The following is a 27570-nucleotide window of genomic DNA, read 5'->3' as shown; positions in this document are numbered from 1 at the left end:
ATTCTGAGGGATATACGTTTCAGTTATTTTATTACGGTTTTATTTGATATATCTATTGATAATATGTATTTACAAATGCATTAAGTACATTTATATGGAGAATCGTTGTGGATGAACAGAGAGAGGGCAGAGATATTCAAAAAGCAGTAGAAGCTGGTGTATTTCACAAGCAGTAGAAGCTGGTGTATTTCACAAGCAGTAGAAGCGGGTGTATTTCACAAGCAGTAAAAGCTGGTGTATTTCACAAGCAGTAGAAGCTGGTGTATTTCACAAGCAGTAGAAGCTGGTGTGTTTCACAAGCAGTAGAAGCTGGTGTATTTCTTAAGCAGTAGAAGCTGGTGTATTTCACATAATTGTTTGATAACAACAGTGCCCTATAGTACCAGCATGTTCAGTAAAGTAATACGGTTTCATCATTCAATGTATTGCTTAAACCTTTTCTGCATCATGAATGTTATTGGTAACACTGTTATTCATTAAACAGCTATGCATGTGTTAGTAAAGGTCTTCAGCGTTATTTTAAATGCCTTAGGTACTTGTTCTTATTGCAACAATGTTCCTTTATCTAAAGCGTTATGTGTTCGATAGATACAGATAGAAATGATGGTCTTGACTTTCTGATTGAAGGGTCCATGGTTTTTGTTGTTATGCAACTCACTGTGTGAATGACTACAGTAAGGTTATACTTGGATCTGGCACTATACTTTCAGTACAGCCAAGTAAGTATAAAACTGTTACTTTAAATAGCATTAAAGGCGCTCCACGTGGTGCAGGATGCGCCCTATAGCCTGGAAATTGGAGGTTCAAATCCAGGCTATGCCATAGCCGACCGTGACCGGGGGTTCCTGGGGGCGGCGCACAATTGGGCGAGCGCCGCCCGGGTAGGGAGAGATTAGGTCGGCAGGGCAATCCACGGTTCACCGCGCACCAGCGACCCCTGTGGCTGATAGGGCGCCTGCGGTTCTGCAGTGGAGCCACCAGATCTGTGTTGTCCTCCGGCACTATAGGTCTGGTGGCTTCGCTGTGGATCTGCAGTGCAAAAAATGACAGATTGGTAGGAGCACGTTTTGGAGGATGCGTGTTCCAGCCTCCATTCCCCAAGTCACCAGGGTGCTGCAGTGGTGAACCGGGATAACAAAAACAATTGGGCTTTTCAAATTAGGGAGAAAACCGGGGTAAAAACCATTGGCGACGACTAAATAAAAAAACAAAAAAAGTATTATTATCAATCACAGACCATTGAAAAGTGTATATAGATTGTTGTTAATTTAGACTAAGGTGTCACCAATTGTCATCACTTCCATAACACATTTAAAGATGCTTATTAGCAGATCATTAAAATGATTGTCTTGTTTATAACTAATACAGAACGTTACTCCTGGTTTAGTTATTGCCTTGTTGCTGGAGGGATTATTGATGGGCTCCAAGGTTTATGATGTAGTCATTGCCTTGTCCTGGAAGGATTATTGATGGGCTCCAAGGTTTATGTTGCAATGTGAACCACTGTGTGAATTTTAACAACAAGATTACATTTGGATCTGGAACCAAACTATCTGTCCAGCCAAGTAAGTGTAAACATGTAGATACATTTAGACATCCATTTTGTTCTGAAGTCTTTATCAGTGTTACAATATATATAAATCCTAAACTTATATAGATTCTTCCACCTTAGATGTAGTCTTTAAAGTTATGGAAGAATTGTAAAAATGTGTGTTTCATGTTACTGTATTATCACTTATTAAATTGGTGGTTAAAGATAGCATTGGTTATTCTTCAGTTATACTTAATAACTATTTAGATATGCATTATTCATAACAGAGCTATAATGTAGTGTTGTCCAGATCCAAAGGTTTTTGTTAAGATAAAATTCATTGTGTGAATAACAACTTCAAAGTAACCTTTGGACCTGGGACCAGATTAACTGTGAGTCCAAGTAAGTAACTATGAGTTCTGGAATAATGTAAAACAAATTGGTAATACTTTAGTTAAATGACCCTTTATATATAGCACATGCTGCTTCCGTAGATCAGTTAATAAGGGCAGTATTAGAAGTTACAATGCTGATGTCAAGGCAAGGATTATTATCCTAAAGCTTGATGGTGAATTCAGTGCTGTTATAACATAAGTCTTTGACAGAGCATTTGTGTAAAATACATGGTTAAATAAACCAGTAATATTAGTGTGTGACAGCTAGTAGATACAAGTCTACATTTGGATCTGGAACCAAACTTATAGTACAACCAAATGAATGACATTGGGTAAGATGAGATAAAACTGGACCTGTAGATGAAATCATTAGAAATATAAGATGAGAATGAAAGCAATGTGCAATGGGGTCTACTGGTTTATATTATGTGTCAGACAGATTGGTTAGTGCAATAGGATATACTGGTTTATATTATGTGTTAGACAGATTGGTTAGTGCAATAGGATATACTGGTTTATATTATGTGTCAGACAGATTGGTTAGTGCAATAGGATATACTGGTTTATATTATGTGTCAGACAGATTGGTTAGTGCAATAGGATATACTGGTTTATATTATGTGTTAGACAGATTGGTTAGTGCAATAGGATATACTGGTTTATATTATGTGTTAGACAGATTGGTTAGTGCAATAGGATATACTGGTTTATATTATGTGTTAGACAGATTGGTTAGTGCAATAGGATATACTGGTTTATATTATGTGTCAGACAGATTGGTTAGTGCAATAGGATATACTGGTTTATATTATGTGTCAGACAGATTGGTTAGTGCAATAGGATATACTGGTTTATATTATGTGTTAGACAGATTGGTTAGTGCAATAGGATATACTGGTTTATATTATGTGTTAGACAGATTGGTTAGTGCAATAGGATATACTGGTTTATATTATGTGTTAGACAGATTGGTTAGTGCAATAGGATATACTGGTTTATATTATGTGTCAGACAGATTGGTTCGTGCAATGGGATATACTGGTTTTTGTTGAGGCTCCATTCATTGTGTGAATGACATCAAAATAACCTTTGGATCTGGGACCAGACTAACTGTGAGTCCAAGTAAGTAACTATCAGTTCTGGAATAATAATCAATGACACATCTGTAAATCAGTTATAGAGGATGTCATGAACACTATCAGGAGTCATAATGAGGATGCCAAGAAAGGACTATTATCTCAAAACATGATAAAGCTGTGAGACAATAAACATTCAGCACTGAAAATATATATGGTAAAGAAATCATCTGTGAAAAGAATAGATTTTGTACTTCAAACAACATGTGGTTTCCTTTATCAAATGTGGTACATTATTAGTATTGTTAATTTGAAACAGGTGACATATCTATGAAATCTTTGAATAGTGATTAAAGTACAGCTTCCCATTCAAAGGATTTTGGTGTGTTGTTTAATAGTCTGTGACTGGTAGTGGATACAAGTTTACATTTGGATCTGGGACCAAACTTATAGTACAACCAAGTAAGTGAATGACATTGGGTAAGGTGAGATAAAACTGGATCTGTAGATGAAATCATTCAAAATATAAGATGAATATCAAAGCAATGTGCAATGGGGTCTACTGGTTTATATTATGTGTCAGACAGATTGGTTCGTGCAATAGGATATACTGGTTTATATTATATGTTAGACAGATTGGTTAGTGCAATAGGATATACTGGTTTATATTATGTGTTACATGGATTGGTTAGTGGATTGATCGTGACATAAAGGTTGAACTGTGTAAGATAATACAGACAAACTCTTTAAAGATCATGCTTCACCTGCCACAGTATAACGTGATCTAAAAGAGGAATTATTTCAGAGATGGTTACACCATCAGCTCTGGAATCTCATGTACATCAATCATTAAAGCTGCTGAGATGTTTACAGAGTATTTGCAGTAACGTACTAGACAACCAAGATGCCAATCACAATAATAACAGAACTTGCTATCATTTATGGAAATGAAGATGCACAACACAGAAGTAGGTCTAATATTTTCAAACATATCAAAATGTGTTTAATCTGTGAAATGAATAACTTCAACACAGTTTCAAATCATTCGGATGGTTTCATACACCCCGCTTAGTGCTATTTAAACCCACTGCACTGTTTTACAGAAATAACAAAGAAAACTGCCTCACACTTTTGTAACTGACTGATGTATATTTAAAAAAAAACATGCAAGTTCATGGATTGATTTCAAGTTGTTTGCTTGAAAAATTGTTTTTGACAAATTCAGTTGACCCTGTTTTACAAAATGATCTATTTAAAAGATCAATGGATTGCATTATCATGTAGAGATATGTAATTATTATTCATAGCAGATCTATAATGTAAAGTGTTATTATCATGTAGAGATATGTAATTATTATTCATAACAGATTTATGATGTAAAGTGTTATTATCATGTAGAGATATGTAATTATTATTCATAACAGATCTATAATGTAAAGTGTTGCCAGTGGGTCGGCTGGACTAAAGGTTTTTGTTGAGGCTCCATTCATTGTGTGAATGGCATCAAAGTAACCTTTGGATCTGGGACCAGACTAACTGTGAGTCCAAGTAAGTAACTATGAGTTCTGGGGTAATAACCAATGACACATCTGTAAATCAGTTATAAAGGACATCATGAACACTATCAGGAGTCATAATGAGGATGCCAAGAAAGGACTATTATCCCAAAACATGATAAAGCTGTGAGACAATAAACATTCAGGGCTGAAAATACATATGGTAAAGAAATCATCTGTGAAAAGAATAGATTTTGTACTTCAAACAACATGGGGTTTCTTTTTATCAAATGTGGTACATTATTAGTATTGTTAATTTGAAACAGATGAAATATCTATGAAATCTTTGAATAGTGGTTAAATTGGTGGCAATCAAATGTGTTGTAGTACAGCTTCCCATTCAAAGGATTTTGGTGTGGTGTTTAATAGTGTGTGACTGGTAGTGGATACAAGTTTACATTTGGATCTGGAACCAAACTTACAGTACAACCAAGTAAGTGAATGACATTGGGAAAGATGAGATAAAACTGGACCTGTAGATTAAATCATTAGAAATATAAGATGAGAAATGTGCAATGGGGTCTACTGGTTTATATTATGTGTCAGACAGATTGGTTAGTGCAATAGGATATACTGGTTTATATTATGTGTTAGACAGATTGGTTAGTGGCTTGATAGTGTAATGTTCATATTTTCAAAAGTATGCAACTTCTTAAACTTCTCAAATAATAAACATTTTATAAAGTATAAATCTAAGGCTATTATAGCTTCCCAAAGATTGTGACTAGTGGAGGATACAGGATTACATTTCGATCTGGTACCAAACGCTCAGTACAACCAAGTAAGTGTAAGTATATTATAATGGTTAATCTTCTCAAGCTGGACAGTGAGTATAGAATAAATCATTTTATATACAAGGACCAAATCAGTTAGAATCGGATGAAAACCATTATGAAATTACAAGGGTTTAATGCCAAAAAAAAACTCTTCGGTGCAAGTTTCATAATACTGTGTTTCTATAGCGTGATATTCCTATTAATAATCTTCACTGAGGAATATGTACAGTATAGCACCAAGCAAGTTAGTGAAGTATTATGTGATTGTTAAGCAAAGCAAGCGAAACACGTAGAAATCAGATGATCTTAATTGCTCAAGGTTTTTGTTGTAACATTACATGCTGTGTGAATGCTAATAACTACAAGATAACATTTGGATCTGGCACAAAACTTACTGTTGAACCAAGTAAGTAAAAAATAATTATTGTTTAGAAGAAAAAAAAAGATGCGTAAGCATTGGTCTTTGTTTTTATACTTGTATTCCTATTATTAACAAACGGAACGTTAAATTGATTGCAGATCTTAATATAGCAATACAATATAAAATGTGCTATTTGTTTTTAATATTAAGTAAAACAAAACCAAAAAAATAGCTATCTAGATGCATAAGAAATTCCATTTGGTTATGCTTGTTTACATTTGAATAATGGTGACCCTTACAGCCAGACAAATCAACAACAAAAAAATGTACCATGTAATGTGTTCTAGTTCCATGAATGTAGCAGCTTTCTAAACAGTATTTTGGTACCACTTCAGTTTAGGGATCTGTTATAAACAGTCTATAAATGTGTTATTATCAGAAACCATATAAAAAACATGTAACATTCTCTGAACTAAATCTTGTAATGTATCATTATAATCTTATTGTAATGAACTGTTCCTTGTTAAAAACCATCAGAACCAAAAACAGCACATTTGTAGATGTTTTATAAATGGATCCTTAAACTAAAATGTATCCAGTGCCTTTACATTGCAGTGTAACGTGACCAGTGCCTTTACATTGCAGTGTAACATGACCAGTGCCTTTACATTGCAGTGTAACGTGACCAGTGCCTTTACATTGCAGTGTAACGTGACCAGTGCCTTTACATTGCAGTGTAACGTGACCAGTGCCTTTACATTGCAGTGTAACATGACCAGTGCCTTTACATTGCAGTGTAACGTGACCAGTGCCTTTACATTGCAGTGTAACGTGACCAGTGCCTTTACATTGCAGTGTAACATGACCAGTGCCTTTACATTGCAGTGTAACGTGACCAGTGCCTTTATATTGCAGTGTAACGTGACCAGTGCCTTTACATTGCAGTGTAACATGACCAGTGTCTTTACATTGCAGTGTAACATGACCAGTGCCTTTACATTGCAGTGTAACGTGACCAGTGCCTTTACATTTCAGTGTTATGATTCTGCAATTCTGTTATGTTTACTGCAGTTTTTTTGTTATTTGGCCCAATCATTACAATTTAATCACAGCTCAATGCATAAAAAGCAAAAATTAATATTCATTTTGGAATATTTAGTTGGTAACAAAATAGCATTACATGAATATGTATTTCATTAATGATGGAATAACGTGATAAGAAGCTGCAGCTTCACAGTATAGCATTGCAGTGATATTAGTAAGGAATGTATGACTGTGTGGATACAGGTGGCGTCAAGCTTATACTTGGATCTGGTACGAAACTCCAAGTGCAACCAAGTCAGTTAATTTCATTATAGCTTGAACCCTTTGCACAAGTTATCTTTCTCGTATATGTGCTACTGTATAGAATTTACATTTGAGATAGTTCAATACATAATGAAATGCAAAGCAGAATCCAGTTTCATACTTTTTTTTACTGATTCAACTTGATAAATTCACCACTATTACTACATTAGATATTAAGACATTTTACAGCTTCACATATTTAAACTTTACATGGTTACATATTAGCAATGCAAAACATTCAGAATTGACTGTCAAATAGGGTTTTGTTAATAAGGCACAGTTTGTGTTTGTTGATTCTGTTGAGTTGTTGATGCATTTGGATGTGAGGGAGATGCGGTTGCATTATTGTAGAAATATTGTAAGGATCACCTTGGATCACAAGCTGCCCCGATTCACAGATTGGGAACTTTTTATTTAGATAATTGTAAGAGATTAGCACGTGGAAATGGTCTGTTTGTGACAGCCAGGACCAGTGGTTTTTGCTATAGATTTCCTCACTGTGTGAATGGAATTGGTAATAAGATAACATTTGGATCTGGGACACGACTGATTGTGGAAGCCAGTAAGTAATTGTGTTAATTTAATTAGCGTGTAGAATGGTGGTGAGTGGTGACTTCATTAATTTAAGCCATTAGTTCCACTTTTTTTGAGAAACTGAAAAACATGATTAGTATTGTAATAGTAAATGTGTCCACGTCTTGATTATTAAAAGTTACCATAAATACTGAAACTAATAGTGGTATAAAGGAATTGTGTACAAGACCTGTTATTGCAACAGTGGTTTAAAATGTCTGCTTGAAGCCACTGCAGCATTCTGACTGTGTAAAACACCAAAGGCATTGTGAGGAAATGAATGGACACCCTTAGATATGTTATATTGAGGAGCGTAGGGCGTATACGGGTCAGGACAGTCTGGCGTGTTTTTGACCTGAGTTTATTCATTGTGTGAATCAGAATAACAACAAACTCATATTTGGAGCAGGAACAAAACTTGCAGTTCAGTCGAGTAAGTCTCTTGTTTATTTATATAAGAAACATTTCAAAAAGACTAAACAAGCATACAAATACATGTCACTTGGTCACTGCCTGGTATTATATACCTATGGGTGCAATAAGTACTCTGTGAATGATGCCAGAGGAATAATGCCCTACTTCAGAGAAATGTCAATAGTTATTAATGCCGTTTGTATGGTCACCAAAACAGAGATACCAGTAGTAGGTAGGTAGATGTTGTTAAGACACAAACTGAACAAATGAAAAAGTTGCAATATACTAACATGTGTGATTTATGTTAAGCTGTGATTTATTTTAGCATGAGAAATATTTGATCTGCTTTGGAAGGGATTCGTTATCAGCAGGAGGGATTCTGTAAAGAGTTGGTTTGCTTAGATGTGTGGGGTGTGGACAGTGTAGCAGATTCAGGGTGTGGAAATGGGTCAACGCAGTGTACTTGAAATTTGCTTAACTACAAAAGGGTCAGTCCATACATAAATAGTCCTTAACTGACCCCCTATGGTGTCAGCCAAACTCATTCAAATGGTAACGGCATGTATGTGAGGAACAGTGTGTACCACCTTCGAGGACATACTGTAGAAAGGGAGTCACCCTTATAGTAAAAATGCTGTTCCACATTATCAATTTACTGCATGCACGTATTTATGTTAAAGTATAAACTTATAACTATGGGTCCTATTCACAAAACATTTAGGACTGTTTTAAGGAAGGTTTGATAAGGAATGTTTTTGTTTTTAAAGGTTGTTTGGATCATTGAAGTTTGTAGTTAATGAAAACTTTTTCAGCTGTTTCAGAGAGGGTTTATTAGTTTTCATTTTTAAAGCAATTTTTAATTAGGAGAATGTTCATGAACACAAAAAACATAGTCATTAATGTTTTCAAGGGTTGGGCTGGTAAAGTCTGGCAATTTCTTATGTGTTCACAGCATCATATCTGTCATTCCTGAAAACCTACCAATGCATATAAGTTGAGGTAGAGCTTGCCATAAAATCTAAATTACAGACTAAATATTAATGGAGCAGTTACAGTATACACATACCAAATCTAGATGCATACAAGATTGAATGCATATTTAGATGTGTGCTGGTGTTTTGGGATATGTGTTTGTCACTGTGTGAATGATGCTACAAGGAAGCTTATATTTGGATCAGGGACAAACCTCAAAGTAGAATCAAGTAAGTCATCCGAAATCTCTCTGTGTGGATCTCTTTTTTCACAATATTGTTAGACTTGTATTTAAATTGTGAGCAGCAGGGCATGTTTAATCTGACTCACTTCACTGTGTGAAAATAAAAAACAAATAAAAGCATTAAATAAAACTCAATACTCAATACACAGTGTTACTGAACAATTCATAGCAATTCCTGGTCAGGATGCAATGTTTGTGCTCTGAGCTGCTTCACTGTGTGAATAACAACTTGAATAAGATGCTAGTTGGATCTGGAACTCAGCTGAAGGTGCACCCTAGTAAGTGCACAGTGTATGTAATATTAGCTCTCAGTTCTATACCAGTGAACTAAACTTACTTACCTAAAATATATATAAGTGACATTTAAATTGACAAATCAAATGGTAACATTAAGTCTGTGATGTACAGTATTATACTTGCATATGTGAACCTGTACTAATTAACAGCATCTCTAGAGCATTGATGTTACCAATACATATCAATGCTACAGATTGAGTTAAACATTGCATAAATATGTTAGCAACCTACCAGTTAAAATTTGAAACATGTGATACAGTAAATGGACATATGTGAAGACAAATGGACAGGCATTGTCTTACACCCCCTGATTCCAATGTTCTCTATAACATGTGCTAAAGAATGTCCTGTCCAAGTTTTATCTGAAACTCACAGTGACAGGTAATGTGTGCAGACAGGGATGAGTATATATATAGGCCTCCTCTGGACCCCTGTCACCAGGGAGATGCATCCCAGCGGGATTAAACATGACCACGGGACGACACAAGTTGTGTGAGGATTTCGGTTTTGATTTGGGTTTTCTAACTGTGTGAGAAGCAGCACTGAAAAAATCATCTTCGGATCAGGGAGCCAGCTTAGAGTGGAACCAAGTACGTTTTCTATCAGTGCTAATCGGAAACGTAGCAATACAATAAGTTCAATGTTTTGAGGAAAATGTTTGTGTTCACATGAATTATATTACGTGTACTTGTATTACTGCTGCTGTACATCATCTGATTGACTGTTTTGAGAGTTATGGATGACATGCAGTGCTAGATATTAACTTAACAAAAGATGTGGCTTTCCATGGAATTGTCGTGAGTATTCTATTTATCTATCATTTGAAAGACATTATTCAGAAAAGTTGTTTCATCATGACTGCATTAAGTGGCAATATACAATTAAAAAGACTCCTTTCAGAAAAAAAGTGCAAATAAAGGCTTTGACAATCTAGCCCAATGAATTCAGATATTAAACATAATTAAATCAATGGTTTATATAAAATAAAGCAAAAAACCCTGCATATTATTATTAATTGATAAATAATAGTCCATTAAGAATAAACCAAACTGCTAAACCCAATATAATCCTTAGAAAACATTTTTAAAAAATCAGTATTGAATTAAATTAGAACACACACAATTGCTGTATGACTATCCATTCCAATGCTAACATTTTTGAGGAATGAAAAAAGCATAGCACTGGAAATGACAGATGTGACAGTCAGACAGACAGACAGATTGGTAGATCAAATGGATTTTGGTTGTGCATTCAGCATAATGATGGAGGAGTGAAATGAACATTTGGATCTAGTACGAAACTGCCAGTCCAACCAAATATGTATTCACATTTTAAAACAACAGGTGCAAAATAGTTTATGGTAAATTTCCAAGTGATTTTTTTTTTTTTTTTTTTTTTTTTTGTATTCAAAAGGGGCAAGAAAAGAACCAGGCTCCTATTTTAAGCCCGATTTAGACCAGTTGGTTATCATTATCAGTTTTTAAAAACTATATTTTGAAACACAGTTTTTATTGTGCCCATTTTTAACAGAATTTCCGTACTGTGTGAATGTTGATAACACTAAAATGATTTTTGGATATGGAATCAAATGTTTTAGCCAGGTTAAAAAGGGATTTATTTTTTATTTCTTAATAATTCTATTTTAGGGGTGTTATTACTATGTTATTACTGTAGATAAGCTATTTGGGGGTCAGTTATCAAGGTAGCAATATAAACAATAGAACACAAAGGTTATTGCCTTAGAGTTTGTCAGAGTGTGAATAGTAACAGCGATATGAAGTTTATATCTGGCTTTGGAACTGGCTTTCCGTGGAGCTTCGGGAGTATTCCATCGATCCCCAATTCATAAGGCAGTATTCAGTGAGTGGGGGTACTGTGTGAAAAATCAGGCTGGAGAGATCATAATTAGTTGTGGAGTCACGCAGGCTTTTTTTTTAAACCCACTTCTGAACTCTCTGGTGTTATTGATTTAGGATCTGATAAGATGGCCAATGGGTAAGTGTGATAGACAATCACTGCCCAGTACAGCAGTTTCCAGCCTTGAATACAGAACTTTTTGATTAACACTTTACGGCTTATAGACAATGACTCAGTATAAACTATAGGGCAGCAGTGTGGAGTAGTGGTTAGGGCTCTGGACTCTTGACCGGAGGGTTGTGGGTTCAATCCCCAGTGGGGGACACTGCTGTTGTACCCTTGAGCAAGGTACTTTACCTAAATTGCTCCAGTAAAAACCCAACTGTATAAATGGGTAATTGTATGTAAAAATAATGTGATATCTGTATAATGTGAAATCTTGTACCAATTGTAAGTCGCCCTGGATAAGGGTGTCTGCTAAGAAATAAATAATAATAATAATAATAATAATAATAATAATAATAATAATAATAATAATAATAATAATAATAATAATAATAATAATAAATAATAAACCTTTTTCAGGGAACAGCTAGGATTTAATCACAGACTAACAGTGGTGCCTGGACTGCAGGTTAAGAACCTTTGTTCTAGTAGGATCTAGTTCATGTTTGAGAATGGCATTGATAGTGTGTTTTCTAAGAGGTACTCAACCTTAACAAGATGGCAGGACCAGCTCCATCCCCATTGGGCAATGTAGACATTATCACAGAAGCAAGTGTGCTGTGGGACAGGGTTTGGTACAGTGTTGTGCAGTGATAGCTACAAGATATTTGAAGTAGGATACTATCACTATTCACTATCTAGTAACATGCAGTGTGGTATCATGTGGCTAATATGCTCGTAGTATATGCACACTAAAGGGTTTTAACTAGTTACTTATTATTGTTTAAAAAGGCTTAATCAACCGGTTGCGCAGACCCAGATTAACACTAATGTTGGACTAGCTAATGTTACATTGGGGAAGGTCACCCAAGACTAGTGCTAAGAGAGGTCTGTAAAACCAGATGACAGATTTAGTACATTATCCATATTTCGAATGCAGCATTTCAGCATTTTGTGCTGCTAATCTTTTGGTATGCATAATATTGTAATCAAAATGTACCGTATGTTGGTGTTTATAAGATAAACATATTGATTGCAGGGAAAGTGTCCCCAATTTAGATAAAGGATCACCTCATTACAGAAACTTTACTCTTTTGTCTTGACAGAAAAAAAATCGGAAACAGCAGCCTTTGTCTTAGGATCTGACGAAGACAATAAGAAAGGCAAAGCCAGAGCCTGTCTCATCACAGACTTCAGTTCCCATGACATCAGTGTTACATTGAATCATACAACCGTTTCTGTAGACCCCTCGGTAATTGAAGGAGAAGAGCAATACAGTGTGGTGGCATTTCTCCCAGAAAGCAAAGAGAGATCAAACTTCAGCTGTAATGTATTTGTTAACGGCACACCGACTGAAGGAAACAACACTGGTAAGAATTATGTATTCATCTATGCATACAATCATTCATTCATTCAAATAATGTATGCTGACACACTCAACAACACAGCACTATATTTAATACACTAAAACAGACTGTAATAAAATAGTAAATTGTCAGAAATTGTAACCAGGGGTAATATAAGGAAGCATATTACAGAAACTGGGGGGAGATTTCTGGCATTAATTATAAAATTAATTTAATGAATAATCTTTCTAATTGTTTTTGTTTCAGATATAGAAAACGTGTGTGTGTCTGACTTGGCATACGTTTTTGAATCAGGTAAATTGTTTGAATTGACCCACCTGTTAGCACTGTACACATTTTCATTAGAAATAGTAAATACTGGTATTAACAGTTGTTCTGAAAAATAAAATCAGAAATACAATTAGATGGACTTTTCCAATGTGGGGGTCTGTCTGGATGTTTAGAGATTTTCCCCAAAGCATGGCTATTACACTGCAACCTGCCAATATTGCTTTTTTAGATTGCCAATGCAATTACAACACAAGGTTACATTTTAGCTTTATGTCATTAGCGTGATGTATTTATCAATGAATGGTGTTATGAGAGATTATTATTATTATTATTATTATTATTATTATTATTATTATTATTATTATTATTATTATTACCTTGGTAATTGTTTTATTAAATGACACAAAGCTTTGCACAAGGCCTGTCTTATGGAGATATCATTGTAATAGCCTGTTATCCCTAGATTATATCAATCACAACTTGTAATCTTCTGAGTAGATTAGCATTACATTTGCATAGTATTGATTCCCTATTGAACTGGTCTCTTTCAGATGAGAATCTGAACTCTTTGTCTTTGATGGTGCTGGGTCTGAGGGTCATATTTCTGAAGAGCATTGTATTCAATGTGCTCATGACAGTCAGAGCGTGGATGAGTTAGGTGAGTTCTGTTATCCGTCTGTCATGTTCTCTGAGTGCTGACCGAGGCTCCATTTTCTTACCTGTTATTAGCAAGTGATCCCCAGGCACTGTGGTGTGACATGCAGAGTATAAACACAGACCTTGTGTGATGCGCAGAGTATAAACACAGACTTCTTGTGTTACATGCAGAGTATAAACACAGACTTCTTGAAGCAAACTTACTCTATACAAATATTTTTGCTTTTCCACAGCAATACAATTAGCAAAGAACATCGTTTTTTTTTTAGAATATGCAGATTTCTGGAGCTAAGTATAGTAGTGTTGCTACAGCTTCCTGTTCCTGAATCACATAATACTCTGTAGGTGAGGAGGGTCCAATCACAGTCCTGGAGGGCCACTCCACTCCAGGTTTAACTGATACAATTACATCATTAACTACTTCAGGGTCTGGATGGAGGTTTAAATGGTTTATTTAAACCATTTAGAACAGGGTTGGAACAAAGACCAGGAGAGGAAGGTCAATTTGAATCCAGTGGTCTAACATCAATAAGTGTACTCTAAAGCACAGGAAGTATCATTTACTTTTACTGTTAGGGTTGTCCTTATGAATGTATTTTTTCATAGCAATTTCTGCGATGGTGACTGACGATATATCAATAACACTAACAATTGGTTTTCTTTTCTTTGCAACAGGATACATCAAATATATGACCAAGACATGGATTGTTGAACCAAAAGGAATGAAGCAAACATTTTATTAAAGCAGTTTTCAGAAGTTCTAGGCTTGTGGGTTTGATTAGGCTTTACAGATATTATTGGAAATTGAAAATACTTTGCCGTACTTTTAGCAGTAAGAATGATATCGATTTTGTAATGGCAATATGCTTTAGAATGCAATATTAAAATAATCAAATTTGCTTATAAAATTTATGTAGCCTTTATCAAGATATTTTTTCAATGTGCTTAAAATATAGATTGTAAACTGTCTGGTTTTATTATGTTAGTTAACTAAACAATGCACTGTATTTCACAGAGCTTTAACTCAAACATTATTTTTTAAAACATCCATCAACAAAAGTAGGAACTGATCAAATGAGAAGCTGTAAGAAATTTTTTAAGCTCAGCTCTTATGGAAAGAGAAAAGTGGCACATCTACGTGGTTCCTGTTACTGTGCAAACACAAGGCACACATGTACTAGTTAGTTATGAGTGAAAGCTTTGTGAATAGATGCCAAAGTAATTACAAACAGTGAATATTCAAAATATATATTATTGGATATATTGAACAGTGCATTGTAACTTGAATCAGCAACATTGTTCTGTTAAATAAGCAGAATTTCATTAGAAAAGTATGTGCTTTGCCATTTATCCTTCATGTAGCTTATGCTAGTATATATTGATTACATATTAAATGTACAAAATGGTGTGTTTTCACCATGTCTGTATCGCATATAAAATACTGTAATAATAATTAAAAAAAAATATTACAAAAATAATTGTTTCTTTTTCTGAAAGTTAAAATCCATGGTTTTATAAAGTATGATATAGCTAGGGTTTCAACTGCAAGAAGCCATTCTAATTGGGCATTTCAAATTAAGTATGAAAATGTAAAGGTACTGAAACATGTATGTATCACAGCAAAGCACAGAGAGGTTCTGAGGATGGTCTGGATGTAAAGGTACTGAAACATGTATTTATCACAGCAAAGCACAGCGAGGTTCTGAGGATGGTCTGGATGTAAAGGTACTGAAATATATATTTATCATAGCAAAGTACAGTGAGGTTCTGAGGATGGTCTGGATGTAAAGGTACTGAAACATGTATGTATCATAGCAAAGCACAGCGAAGTTCTGAGGATGGTCTGTAACAGCGGGCTCTCCCAGTTCTGAGTGAGAGGAACAGAAATGGTTCTGCCCTCTGGGTAGTGCAATATAGAAATGTGTGAGGAAAGACACACGCTGTCTTCTTTCATTCATGTATAATTTGTATTACAAACACAAAACTATTATATATCTTGGTAGCATATGCACTTCCTCTGAGTTCTGACGTCATAAATTTTGAATTTAGACCCTGTTCATTCCTGTAGGTTTAATTACCTGTATTCATTCCATGTTCCTTCATAACAAACGGTGTTGCTCACATGTATAAGGCATGCATTCATGAATGAATGAACACTTCTCACAATCCCCTGGTGGGTGAGTAAGAGGGTATGAATTAGTGAAGAACAAACAGAGAATTCATTAGGAACAGATGGAAGGGAAAGGGGAAGTATGACAGGGTAGCCGAGTGATGATGTCCTCAGACCAGACATGGAAGCTGACAGAGAACACACAGGCAGGTACTCGGGTGAAAAAGCGCTCTCTTGCACAGTTTTTATTAAACACAAATAAAATAAATATTTTACCAAAAAACACAGAGTAAAAGAAAAGGTTGAACCAAAAACAAATCACGAACACAAACCCCCAAGCAAATATCGTGCTGGTCTACTCTTTCTTTCTTTCTTTCTTTCTTTCTTTCTTTCTTTCTTTCTTTCTTTCTTTCTTTCTTCCTTTTGGTTTCGTTTCTGATTTAGATTTAGATTTTCTCCCGTCTCACTCTCACGTTCTTCCTCTTGAACACAGAAGCTGAGGGGTTTTTATACATGTGACCATCTCTGAATTAACAATAAATAAATTAGTCATTCTTTAAATACACACACAAATTCATCCGTTCTAAAATTAACAAATAATACATATTCTTTTAAATAATACAATAACTACAATACATTTAATCAGCAGGGCTTTGCCCTGCCCCCTATTTATGTGCAGGGCTTTTCCTCTGCCCTGCCACAGGAAATTACATGTTTTTAAATCCTGCTGAATTAAAAGAGCTGAATTCAAAATGAATAACTGAACTCAGAGCAAGATATTCAGGTGTTATTCCTGTGGTATTCAGATGGAATTCATTATGAATTGTGGTCATTCTTTTACGGTAACACTGGTAAATTAACTAAATACAAGGGTGCGAATAAGAGATAAAGGAAATACTGGTCACAAGTAATTGGGGTTACAGCTTCTATATTTGCCATATCATACAATTCCCCATCCATGCAACCATCCTGGGATGCTTTATAAAAGGGAGAGAGAAGCTCACTTATTAAACAGGCCCAAGGCCTTGAATAGCCTAAAGAAAACCTGAACACTATGAATCTTAACCACCAACCATTTCAGGAACCTAAGAACTGGGATGATGTGGTGACTGGGTTTAGTGCGAGTCCCAATTCTACCTGCAGTTTGCTGTCTGTGAGACATCCAACACTGCATGTCGGAAAACACTTTGAGACATATAAAGGGAGAGACAAATAACTTGGAGTGTATCAGTATAACATAACTGGCAAATTATAATGGGGAGTAATAGAGGCAATACCAACATTTATATATAAAAGATATTGAAGCACATTGAACCTACAATGGAGCAGTGAGGAGTGCCACAAGGAGCAAGAATCCAAAGATGTCAATTGGTAGTAGTGCTGATTGCAGATATATAAAGCATGCAAGGAATGCTGTTGTATTCTGGTTGAACAGCTCTCTGTGAGGATCTTAAGATCCACAGTGTCAAGGCTGTTAATAAATCAAGAAGTGCATGTGCAGACGATAAACCGTTATGACAGATGCTTGAGCTTTACTGCAGAATATGTCTGTCCAAGTCCTTCTCGTGTAGCTCCCACTGAGAAAATTCTCATTTGTGAGGTTTAGACAAAATCAGCATTTTGCTCTTAAAAGCTTTTCCTTGGATTCTTGTATGACCGGTTGGAATGTTGGAGTTTCACAGTTATTGTTTTTGGTTGAATGTCCATGTGTTTATTTTAAACGTATTTCCTTGCTTTCTCTGCTTGGTGCAGAGAGATTTTACAAAAAATGTGTACATTATAGAGGTCTAGAATGTTTCTTAAGCACAGTATAAGCATATACTTGTGTGTTTCATTTACATGGAATCGCATGACATGAGATTATTCATGTACTAACCAAAAGAAATGTTCCTCAGAACATACTAGGTTAATTGTATCTAATACATCATTAGGACTGTAATTGGGCTTTAGCCAATAGTTTTGCATCACCCTCAATATAAAATTAACTAATTGTGCTTCAATAAGTCCAATGAAACCTGCTGAATAATGTTCTGTTAACATATTGAATTACATACCAATTTGTAGGGAGACAAGTGGATTTATTATTTCTCTATTTTTTGTATATTATGAATTTTTTTTATTTTTGTTAAAGCGCTTTGAGGCGATTTATCAAGAAAGGCACTATATAAGAAATAAAGATTGATTGATTGATCGATAATACAAGTGGTCGGAATCAATGAATCAAGTCTGACCACATTCCACATGTGTTTCAATTAGTCTGACCACATTCCACGTGTGTTTCAATTAGAGTCTGACCATTCCACGTGTGTTTCAATTAGAGTCTGACCATTCCATGTATGTTTCAATTAGAGTCTGACCATTCCACATGTGCTTCAATTAGAGTCTGACCACATTCCGCATGTGTTTCAATTAATCTGACCAAATTCCACGTGTGTTTCAATTGGAGTCTGACCACATTCCGCGTGTGTTTCAATTAGAGTCTGACCATTCCATGTGTGTTTCAATTAGAGTCTGACCATTCCACGTGTGTTTCAATTAGAGTCTGACCATTCCATGTATGTTTCAATTAGAGTCTGACCATTCCACATGTGTTTCAATTAGAGTCTGACCACATTCCGCATGTGTTTCAATTAATCTGACCAAATTCCACGTGTGTTTCAATTGGAGTCTGACCACATTCCGCGTGTGTTTCAATTAGAGTCTGACCATTCCACATGTGTTTCAATTAGAGTCTGACCACATTCCACGTGTGTTTCAATTATGGTCTGACCATTCCACGTGTGTTTCAATTAGAGTCTGACCATTCCATGTATGTTTCAATTAGATTCTGACCATTCCACATGTGTTTCAATTAGAGTCTGACCACATTCCGCATGTGTTTCAATTAGTCTGACCAAATTCCACGTGTGTTTCAATTGGAGTCTGACCACATTCCTCGTGTGTTTCAATTAGAGTCTCACCACATTCCGCGTGTGTTTCAATTGGAGTCTGACCACATTCCTCGTGTGTTTCAATTAGAGTCTCACCACATTCCACGTGTGTTTCAATTAGAGTCTGACCATTCCATGTATGTTTCAATTAGAGTCTGACCATTCCACATGTGTTTCAATTAGAGTCTGACCACATTCCGCATGTGTTTCAATTAGTCTGACCACATTCCACATGCATTTCAGTTAGAGTCTGACCACATTCCGTGTGTGTTTCAATTAGAGTCTTAACACATTCCGCGTGTGTTTCAATTAGAGTCTGACCACATTCCACATGCTTTTCAGTTAGAGTCTTAACACATTCCACGTGTGTTTCAATTAGAGTCTGACCATTCCATGTATGTTTCAATTAGAGTCTGACCATTCCACATGTGTTTCAATTACAGTCTGACCACATTCCGCATGTGTTTCAATTAGTCTGACCAAATTCAACGTGTGTTTCAATTACAGTCTGACCACATTCCGTGTGTGTTTCAATTAGAGTCTGACCACATTCCACATGTGTTTCAGTTAGAGTCTGACCACATTCCGTGTGTGTTTCAATTAGAGTCTGACCACATTCCACATGTGTTTCAGTTAGAGTCTGACCACATTCCACATGTGTTTCAGTTAGAGTCTGACCACATTCCACATGTGTTTCAGTTAGAGTCTGAACACATTCCACATGTGTTTCAGTTAGAGTCTGACCACATTCCACATGTGTTTCAGTTAGAGTCTGACCACATTCCACATGTGTTTCAGTTAGAGTCTGAACACATTCCACATGTGTTTCAGTTAGAGTCTGAACACATTCCACATGTGTTTCAGTTAGAGTCTGAACACATTCCACATGTGTTTCAGTTAGAGTCTGACCATTCCACATGTGTTTCAGTTAGAGTCTGACCACATTCCACGTGTGTTTCCAGGGATGGGTTTTTAACTCCATCCCTGCCAAATTAACAACTAACTTAATTTTCAACAAAAACAATCAAACTGTAAGAAACTCAGGATGCAAGATGCTGTCCAACATGTTTAACCCACGAAAGCACCTGCAGATTTACTGTTAACAAAAACAATAGTATATTTTTCATGATAACTGTCAGGCGCTGAAGTTCACAGATAGAGCTTACATGTGCTGAAGCAGACCATTCAATTCACAGATACAGCTTACATGTGCTGAAGCAGACCATTCAATTCACAGATACAGCTTACATGTGCTGAAGACCATTCAATTCACAGATGCAGCTTACATGTGCTGAAGTAGACCATTCAATTCACAGATACAGCTTACATGTGCTGAAGACCATTCAATTCACAGATGCAGCTTACATGTGCTGAAGTAGACCATTCAATTCACAGATACAGCTTACATGTGCTGAAGACCATTCAATTCACAGATGCAGCTTACATGTGCTGAAGTAGCCCAAGAGCATGTTAAAGGATCAAATGATGATCTTGGATCTGACCTCTAGTTGGGCGCTTCTATTAGTTGAACACTTTATTTATTACAATTACAGGATTGTTATGTACAGGTATGGATATTTAATTATACTCTAGTTCAGGGCTGTCCAGCAGGTTGACAAAAATAAGTCTATATTGATTTGGAGATGCAGTATCCTATTTAAGGATTGTAATTTGTTAAAAAAGAAAGTCAAAGAGCTGACGTCTAGAAAAAATAATTTCAAAATGAAAATATTAAAACCTGTATATGCTTAGCACACAATTCTAAGCCAGTGTTTCAGGTCATCTGCAACTGATTATTGTAATGCACTTTTCAATGGAACCCCAGAATGTGTGGTGTCTTACTGACAGCTCATTCAGAACACTGCCACTACAGTTCTGACTAAAACAAGAAAAAATGAACATATTACTCCTGTTTTGGCCTCTTTGCAGTTTAGAATTGATTTTAAGATGTTGCTTTTAACTTATGAGGCCCTGAATGGATTAACCCCCAGTTACTTACAAGCATTATTAAGTCTGTACGCTCCTAACCGCACTCTTAGATCACAGGATGCGCGGCTGCTGGTTATTCCAGGGTGAATAAAAATAGCACTGGAGAAAGGGCCTTGTAAAGCTCCTGCATTCTGGAATGCTCTGCTTCTTCTGTCAGGGAAGCTGGGACTTGTACTGTTTAAAATCAACATTGAAAACGTATTTTTACACAACAGCTTTTCTATCTTAGTTTTCCTATTTTACAATCAAAACAGCATGATCTTTTTGTCCTTTTTTAAATTCAAATTCCATTGTTTTTTTGTTTTACTCTTTTTAACTGTTCTATTTCTACAAACATTGTTTTCCCCTTTTTAATTTCTGTGTCATCAGCTTCTCTATTAGACTGTTTTTAATGTAATTGTTGAATTATAAACAGATGTGTGTGTGTGTGAAGCTCTTTGGGGTCCTTGTGATGAAAGGCGCTATTGAAATGTGAATTGTTGTTGTTGTTGTAATCTAGTGAAGCTTTGAATTCTTTAGTCAGATCTTTAGTAAATATATTAATGGCAATAGTTTGGAGTGTTTACATTCTATTCAATGTGTGATGTTATGGTCTTTGTCATGGCTCAGTTCTGCTTTCATTGAATGAAATAAAAAAAAAATCTATAGATGTGAAGCAAGTACAATAAGAGACTACATCAATATTATAAGAGCAGCTAACTAAGGGTTAATAAAAGTGTAATGCATTATAATAAACCTCATCATTGCTGTATCAGATGACAAGATGCTTTACCATAGGAATGAGTGATTAAAAATGATTCCTTTTAAATAACCATCAATAACTTTAAACAGATGTGACCTATTTGCTGAGCAATACGGTTTAGAAACACACACAAGATCCATTTTTAGAAGCTTTGTTTCTAAGGCATATCTGTGCTTCCTGTTCCACACAAGTTCAACCCACAAAAGCACCTGCTGTACTGATGGAAATAACAGGCCTGTGCTGAAGTAGACCATTCATTTGATGGTTCATATGTATAGGGGCAGATGTTTTCCATGAAAACCACATTGCATTGGAAAATAGGTTACCGCAGAACAAGTCTTGAGAGTACAGGGAAAGTATGCCACAAGTATAGGGCATGTCACTTAAAAAATGAATATAGGTAACTTAATTAATGATCTAGTTTTGTGCACAATTCTACGCAATTAGTTATCTACCTAAGACCAATTTAAAAATATCTGTTTTAAAACAGTTTCCCCATGTAAAGGCAGGTTCAGTAATACAATCAGGAGCTGGCTGCTTCGAATCCTGCAGGTTCAGTAATACAATCAGGAGCTGGCTGCTTCGAATCCTGCAGGTTCAGTTATACAATCAGGAGGAGACTGCTTCGAATCCTGCAGGTTCAGTAATACAATCAGGAGCTGGCTGCTTCGAATCCTGCAGGTTCAGTAATACAATCAGGAGCTGGCTGCTTCGAAACCTGCAGGTTCAGTAATACAATCAGGAGGAGACTGCTTCGAATCCTGCAGGTTCAGTAATACAATCAGGAGCTGGCTGCTTCGAATCCTGCAGGTTCAGTAATACAATCAGGAGCTGACTGCTTCGAATCCTGCAGGGTGAGTAATACAATCAGGAGCTGACTGCTTCTAATCCTGCAGGTTCAGTAATACAATCAGGAGCTGGCTGCTTCGAATCCTGCAGGTTCAGTAATACAATCAGGTGCTGACTGCTTTGAATCCTGCTTGTCCTGTGGGGCTGATACTGGTTGGGGAGCCACAGGTAGCAATGCATTGGCTTTGACACTCCCGAGGGCAGGTCAGTCTAGTATAGTTCACCTCATCGCTACTAGTCAGCTTCCTCATAAGTTAGCCGGAGAATTCCCAGGCTGGACAATTTACTCCAGGGCTCAGCAGCTTGAAAAGAGGCCATAGGCTTCACAGTGGGAATTGAGGTTGCCCACTGAAGTGGACATTCCCTTAAATGAAATGTGTGTGTATTAAAGAATACAGTGGTGTACTTCAAACTGACCACTAGAATGAGCAGTTCTATTAGTCAGTAAAATATACATTTCTGACAGAAAGGAAATGCTGCTAATAGGATTGCAGTGTAGTGATATTGAATTATTTGGTAACACTTTAGTTCAGGGTGTCCAGCTGATATACACAAATATACAGGCCAGGGGCAAGGCTGAATTAGCAAGCAAAGTGGGACAGCTCTAATTTTCTTTAAGGATCATTTATAAATGACCAATGAGGATCTGGAAAGGATGTTCTTAACAATATTAGGCAGTCGACAGTATCAATAAGGCTATATCAGTATTATAAGAAAATGTAATAAACTTGTAATACATTGACTGTATCACATTACATGCTTTACACTTGTAATGTATCTTTCAAATGCTGTTGTAATAAATTGTTGAATAATCATCAGTAGCTTTCAACAGATGCTAATAGATGTGACCTATTTGGGTGATTTAGAAACAATCACACAACCCATATTTAGCAACACAATCAAAAGCTTTTTAAGACATATCTGTGCTTCCTGTTCTACATACGTTCAGCTCACAAAGGCAGCTGCAAGTTTTACTGCTGGAAAAAACAACGTCATATTTCCCACATTAACAGGCCTTCAGGGTGCCATTCAGTTGAGGGTTCATATGTATAGGGGCAGATGTTTTCCATGGAAACCACATTGTATTGGAAAATAGGTTACCTCAAAAGAAGCCGTTACGTCACTAGGCCGTGAGAATGTAGGGGAAGTATGTCACAATATAGGGCACCTCTTTATTTACAGTTTAGCTGAAAGAACCTAATTATTAATCTGCATTGTTATGCATTATTTAAAACAATTAGCAATCTATTAGTACAATGTGCATCTGGTCTATTAAAGACACTGTCGTGCTGGATGAGGGTAATGAGAGAAGGAGCGTGTTGTTTGAGGTCTCTATTAAAGACACTGTCATGCTGGATGAGGGTGATGAGGGCAGGAGCGTGTTGTTTCCAGGTCCCTATTAAAGACACTGTCGTGCTGGATGAGGGTGATGAGTGCAGGCGCGTGTTGTTTGAGGTCTCAATTAAAGACACTGTTGTGCTGGATGAGGGTGCTGAGGGCAGGAGCTTGATGTTTCCAGGTCTCTATTAAAGACACTGCCATGCTGGATGAGGGTGATGAGAGCAGGAGCGTGTTGTTTGAGGTCTCTATTAAAGACACTGTCGTGCTGGATGAGGGTGATGAGAGCAGGAGCGTGTTGTTTGAGGTCTCTATTAAAGACACTGTCGTGCTGGATGAGGGTGATGAGAGCAGGAGCGTGTTGTTTCCAGGTCTCTATTAAAGACACTGTCGTGCTGGATGAGGGTGATGAGAGCAGGAGAGTGTTGTTTGAGGTCTCTATTAAAGACACTGTCGTGCTGTATGACGGTGATCAGGGCAGGTGCGTGTTGTTTCCAGGTCTCTATTAAAGACACTGTCGTGCTGGATGAGGGTGCTGAGGGCAGGAGCTTGATGTTTCCAGGTCTTAATTAAAGACACTGCCATGCTGGATGAGGGTGATGAGAGCAGGAGCGTGTTGTTTGAGGTCTCTATTAAAGACACTGTCGTGCTGGATGAGGGTGATGAGGGCAGGAGCGTGTTGTTTCCAGGTCTCTATTAAAGACACTGTCGTGCTGGATGAGGGTGATGAGAGCAGGAGAGTGTTGTTTGAGGTCTCTATTAAAGACACTGTCGTGCTGGATGACGGTGATCAGGGCAGGTGCGTGTTGTTTCCAGGTCTCTATTAAAGACACTGTCGTGCTGGATGAGGGTGCTGAGGGCAGGAGCGTGTTGTTTCCAGGTATCTATTAAAGACACTGTCGTGCTGGATGAGGGTGATGAGAGCAGGAGCGTGTTGTTTGAGGTCTCTATTAAAGACACTGTCGTGCTGGATGAGGGTGATGAGGGCAGGAGCATGTTGTTTGAGGTCTCTATTAAAGACACTGTCGTGCTGGATGAGGGTGATGAGAGCAGGAGCGTGTTGTTTGAGGTCTCTATTAAAGACACTGTCGTGCTGGATGACGGTGATCAGGGCAGGTGCGTGTTGTTTCCAGGTCCCTATTAAAGACACTGTCGTGCTGGATGAGGGTGATGAGTGCAGGCGCGTGTTGTTTGAGGTCTCTATTAAAGACACTGTCGTGCTGGATGAGGGTGATGAGAGCAGGAGCATGTTGTTTGAGGTCTCTATTAAAGACACTGTCATGCTGGATGAGGGTGATGAGAGCAGGAGCGTGTTGTTTCCAGGTCTCTATTAAAGACACTGTCGTGCTGGATGAGGGTGATGAGAGCAGGAGAGTGTTGTTTGAGGTCTCTATTAAAGACACTGTCGTGCTGGATGACGGTGATCAGGGCAGGTGCGTGTTGTTTCCAGGTCTCTATTAAAGACACTGTCGTGCTGGATGAGGGTGCTGAGGGCAGGAGCTTGATGTTTCCAGGTCTCTATTAAAGACACTGTCGTGCTGGATGAGGGTGATGAGAGCAGGAGAGTGTGGTTTTCAGGTCGTGCTGGATGAGGGTGATGAGGGCAGGAGAGTGTTGTTTCCAGGTCTTTATTAAAGACACTGCCATGCTGGATGAGGGTGATGAGAGCAGGAGCATGTTGTTTGAGGTCTCCGTGCTGAGGGCAGGAGAGTGTTGTTTGAGGTCTCTATTAAAGACACTGTCGTGCTGGATGACGGTGATGAGGGCAGGAGAGTGTTGTTTCCAGGTCTCTATTAAAGACACTGTTGTGCTGGATGAGGGTGCTGAGGGCAGGAGCTTGATGTTTCCAGGTCTCTATTAAAGACACTGCCATGCTGGATGAGGGTGATGAGAGCAGGAGCGTGTTGTTTGAGGTCTCTATTAAAGACACTGTCGTGCTGGATGAGGGTGATGAGAGCAGGAGCGTGTTGTTTGAGGTCTCTATTAAAGACACTGTCGTGCTGGATGAGGGTGATGAGAGCAGGAGCGTGTTGTTTCCAGGTCTCTATTAAAGACACTGTCGTGCTGGATGAGGGTGATGAGAGCAGGAGCGTGTTGTTTGAGGTTTCTATTAAAGACACTGTCGTGCTGGATGAGGGTGATGAGAGCAGGAGAGTGTTGTTTGAGGTCTCTATTAAAGACACTGTCGTGCTGTATGACGGTGATCAGGGCAGGTGCGTGTTGTTTCCAGGTCTCTATTAAAGACACTGTCGTGCTGGATGAGGGTGCTGAGGGCAGGAGCTTGATGTTTCCAGGTCTTAATTAAAGACACTGCCATGCTGGATGAGGGTGATGAGAGCAGGAGCGTGTTGTTTGAGGTCTCTATTAAAGACACTGTCGTGCTGGATGAGGGTGATGAGGGCAGGAGCGTGTTGTTTCCAGGTCTCTATTAAAGACACTGTCGTGCTGGATGAGGGTGATGAGAGCAGGAGAGTGTTGTTTGAGGTCTCTATTAAAGACACTGTCGTGCTGGATGAGGGTGATGAGGGCAGGAGCATGTTGTTTGAGGTCTCTATTAAAGACACTGTCGTGCTGGATGAGGGTGATGAGAGCAGGAGCGTGTTGTTTGAGGTCTCTATTAAAGACACTGTCGTGCTGGATGACGGTGATCAGGGCAGGTGCGTGTTGTTTCCAGGTCCCTATTAAAGACACTGTCGTGCTGGATGAGGGTGATGAGTGCAGGCGCGTGTTGTTTGAGGTCTCTATTAAAGACACTGTCGTGCTGGATGAGGGTGATGAGAGCAGGAGCATGTTGTTTGAGGTCTCTATTAAAGACACTGTCATGCTGGATGAGGGTGATGAGAGCAGGAGCGTGTTGTTTCCAGGTCTCTATTAAAGACACTGTCGTGCTGGATGAGGGTGATGAGAGCAGGAGAGTGTTGTTTGAGGTCTCTATTAAAGACACTGTCGTGCTGGATGACGGTGATCAGGGCAGGTGCGTGTTGTTTCCAGGTCTCTATTAAAGACACTGTCGTGCTGGATGAGGGTGCTGAGGGCAGGAGCTTGATGTTTCCAGGTCTCTATTAAAGACACTGTCGTGCTGGATGAGGGTGATGAGAGCAGGAGAGTGTGGTTTTCAGGTCGTGCTGGATGAGGGTGATGAGGGCAGGAGAGTGTTGTTTCCAGGTCTTTATTAAAGACACTGCCATGCTGGATGAGGGTGATGAGAGCAGGAGCATGTTGTTTGAGGTCTCCGTGCTGAGGGCAGGAGAGTGTTGTTTGAGGTCTCTATTAAAGACACTGTCGTGCTGGATGACGGTGATGAGGGCAGGAGAGTGTTGTTTCCAGGTCTCTATTAAAGACACTGTCGTGCTGAGGGCAGGGGAGTGTTGTTTGAGGTCTCTATTAAAGACACTGTCGTGCTGGATGACGGTGTTGAGGGCAGGAGCGTGTTGTTTCCAGGTCTCTATTAAAGACACTGTCGTGCTGGATGAGGGTGATGAGAGCAGGAGCATGTTGTTTCCAGGTATCCCATGTAATTTGGTGAAAAGGACAAAGAGTTGTCTTTAGTAGAAGAATGCACAGTAAAATGCCACACAACTAACATGTATAGCACAACAATATTAATCTGATAAAAACCATTTTTTCAATCAGTAGTTGCAGCTAGAACATCTAATGAAAAGCTAAATCAACCTGCAAATTATGTCAAAAATAACAATAAAGCCACTGTGTACAAGTTTCTAATCACAATAAAAAGCATTACCATCTATTTGAC

At 37.8% G+C, this 27570-nt stretch overlaps 1 protein-coding gene across 1 annotated transcript in view; it reads left to right on the top strand.

Annotated features, from left to right (window-relative positions):
• LOC117426406 (T cell receptor alpha chain MC.7.G5-like) overlaps window positions 1-15327 on the top strand; it is a 160499-nt gene extending 145172 nt beyond the window's left edge. The window contains exons 7-10 of the mRNA XM_059032693.1: window positions 12671-12934; window positions 13178-13225; window positions 13753-13859; window positions 14534-15327. Coding sequence (XP_058888676.1) covers window positions 12671-12934; window positions 13178-13225; window positions 13753-13859 — 419 coding nt within the window. The 3' untranslated portion in view covers window positions 14534-15327. The remainder of the gene's footprint in view (window positions 1-12670; window positions 12935-13177; window positions 13226-13752; window positions 13860-14533) is intronic.
• Window positions 15328-27570: the final 12243 nt, after the last annotated feature.

The sequence above is a fragment of the Acipenser ruthenus genome, chromosome 11, assembly GCF_902713425.1.
Source record: "Acipenser ruthenus chromosome 11, fAciRut3.2 maternal haplotype, whole genome shotgun sequence".
Classification (NCBI taxonomy): domain Eukaryota; kingdom Metazoa; phylum Chordata; class Actinopteri; order Acipenseriformes; family Acipenseridae; genus Acipenser; species Acipenser ruthenus.
The sequence above is the reverse complement of the archived record's forward strand: the minus strand, read 5'-3'. Positions and strand labels throughout refer to the sequence as shown.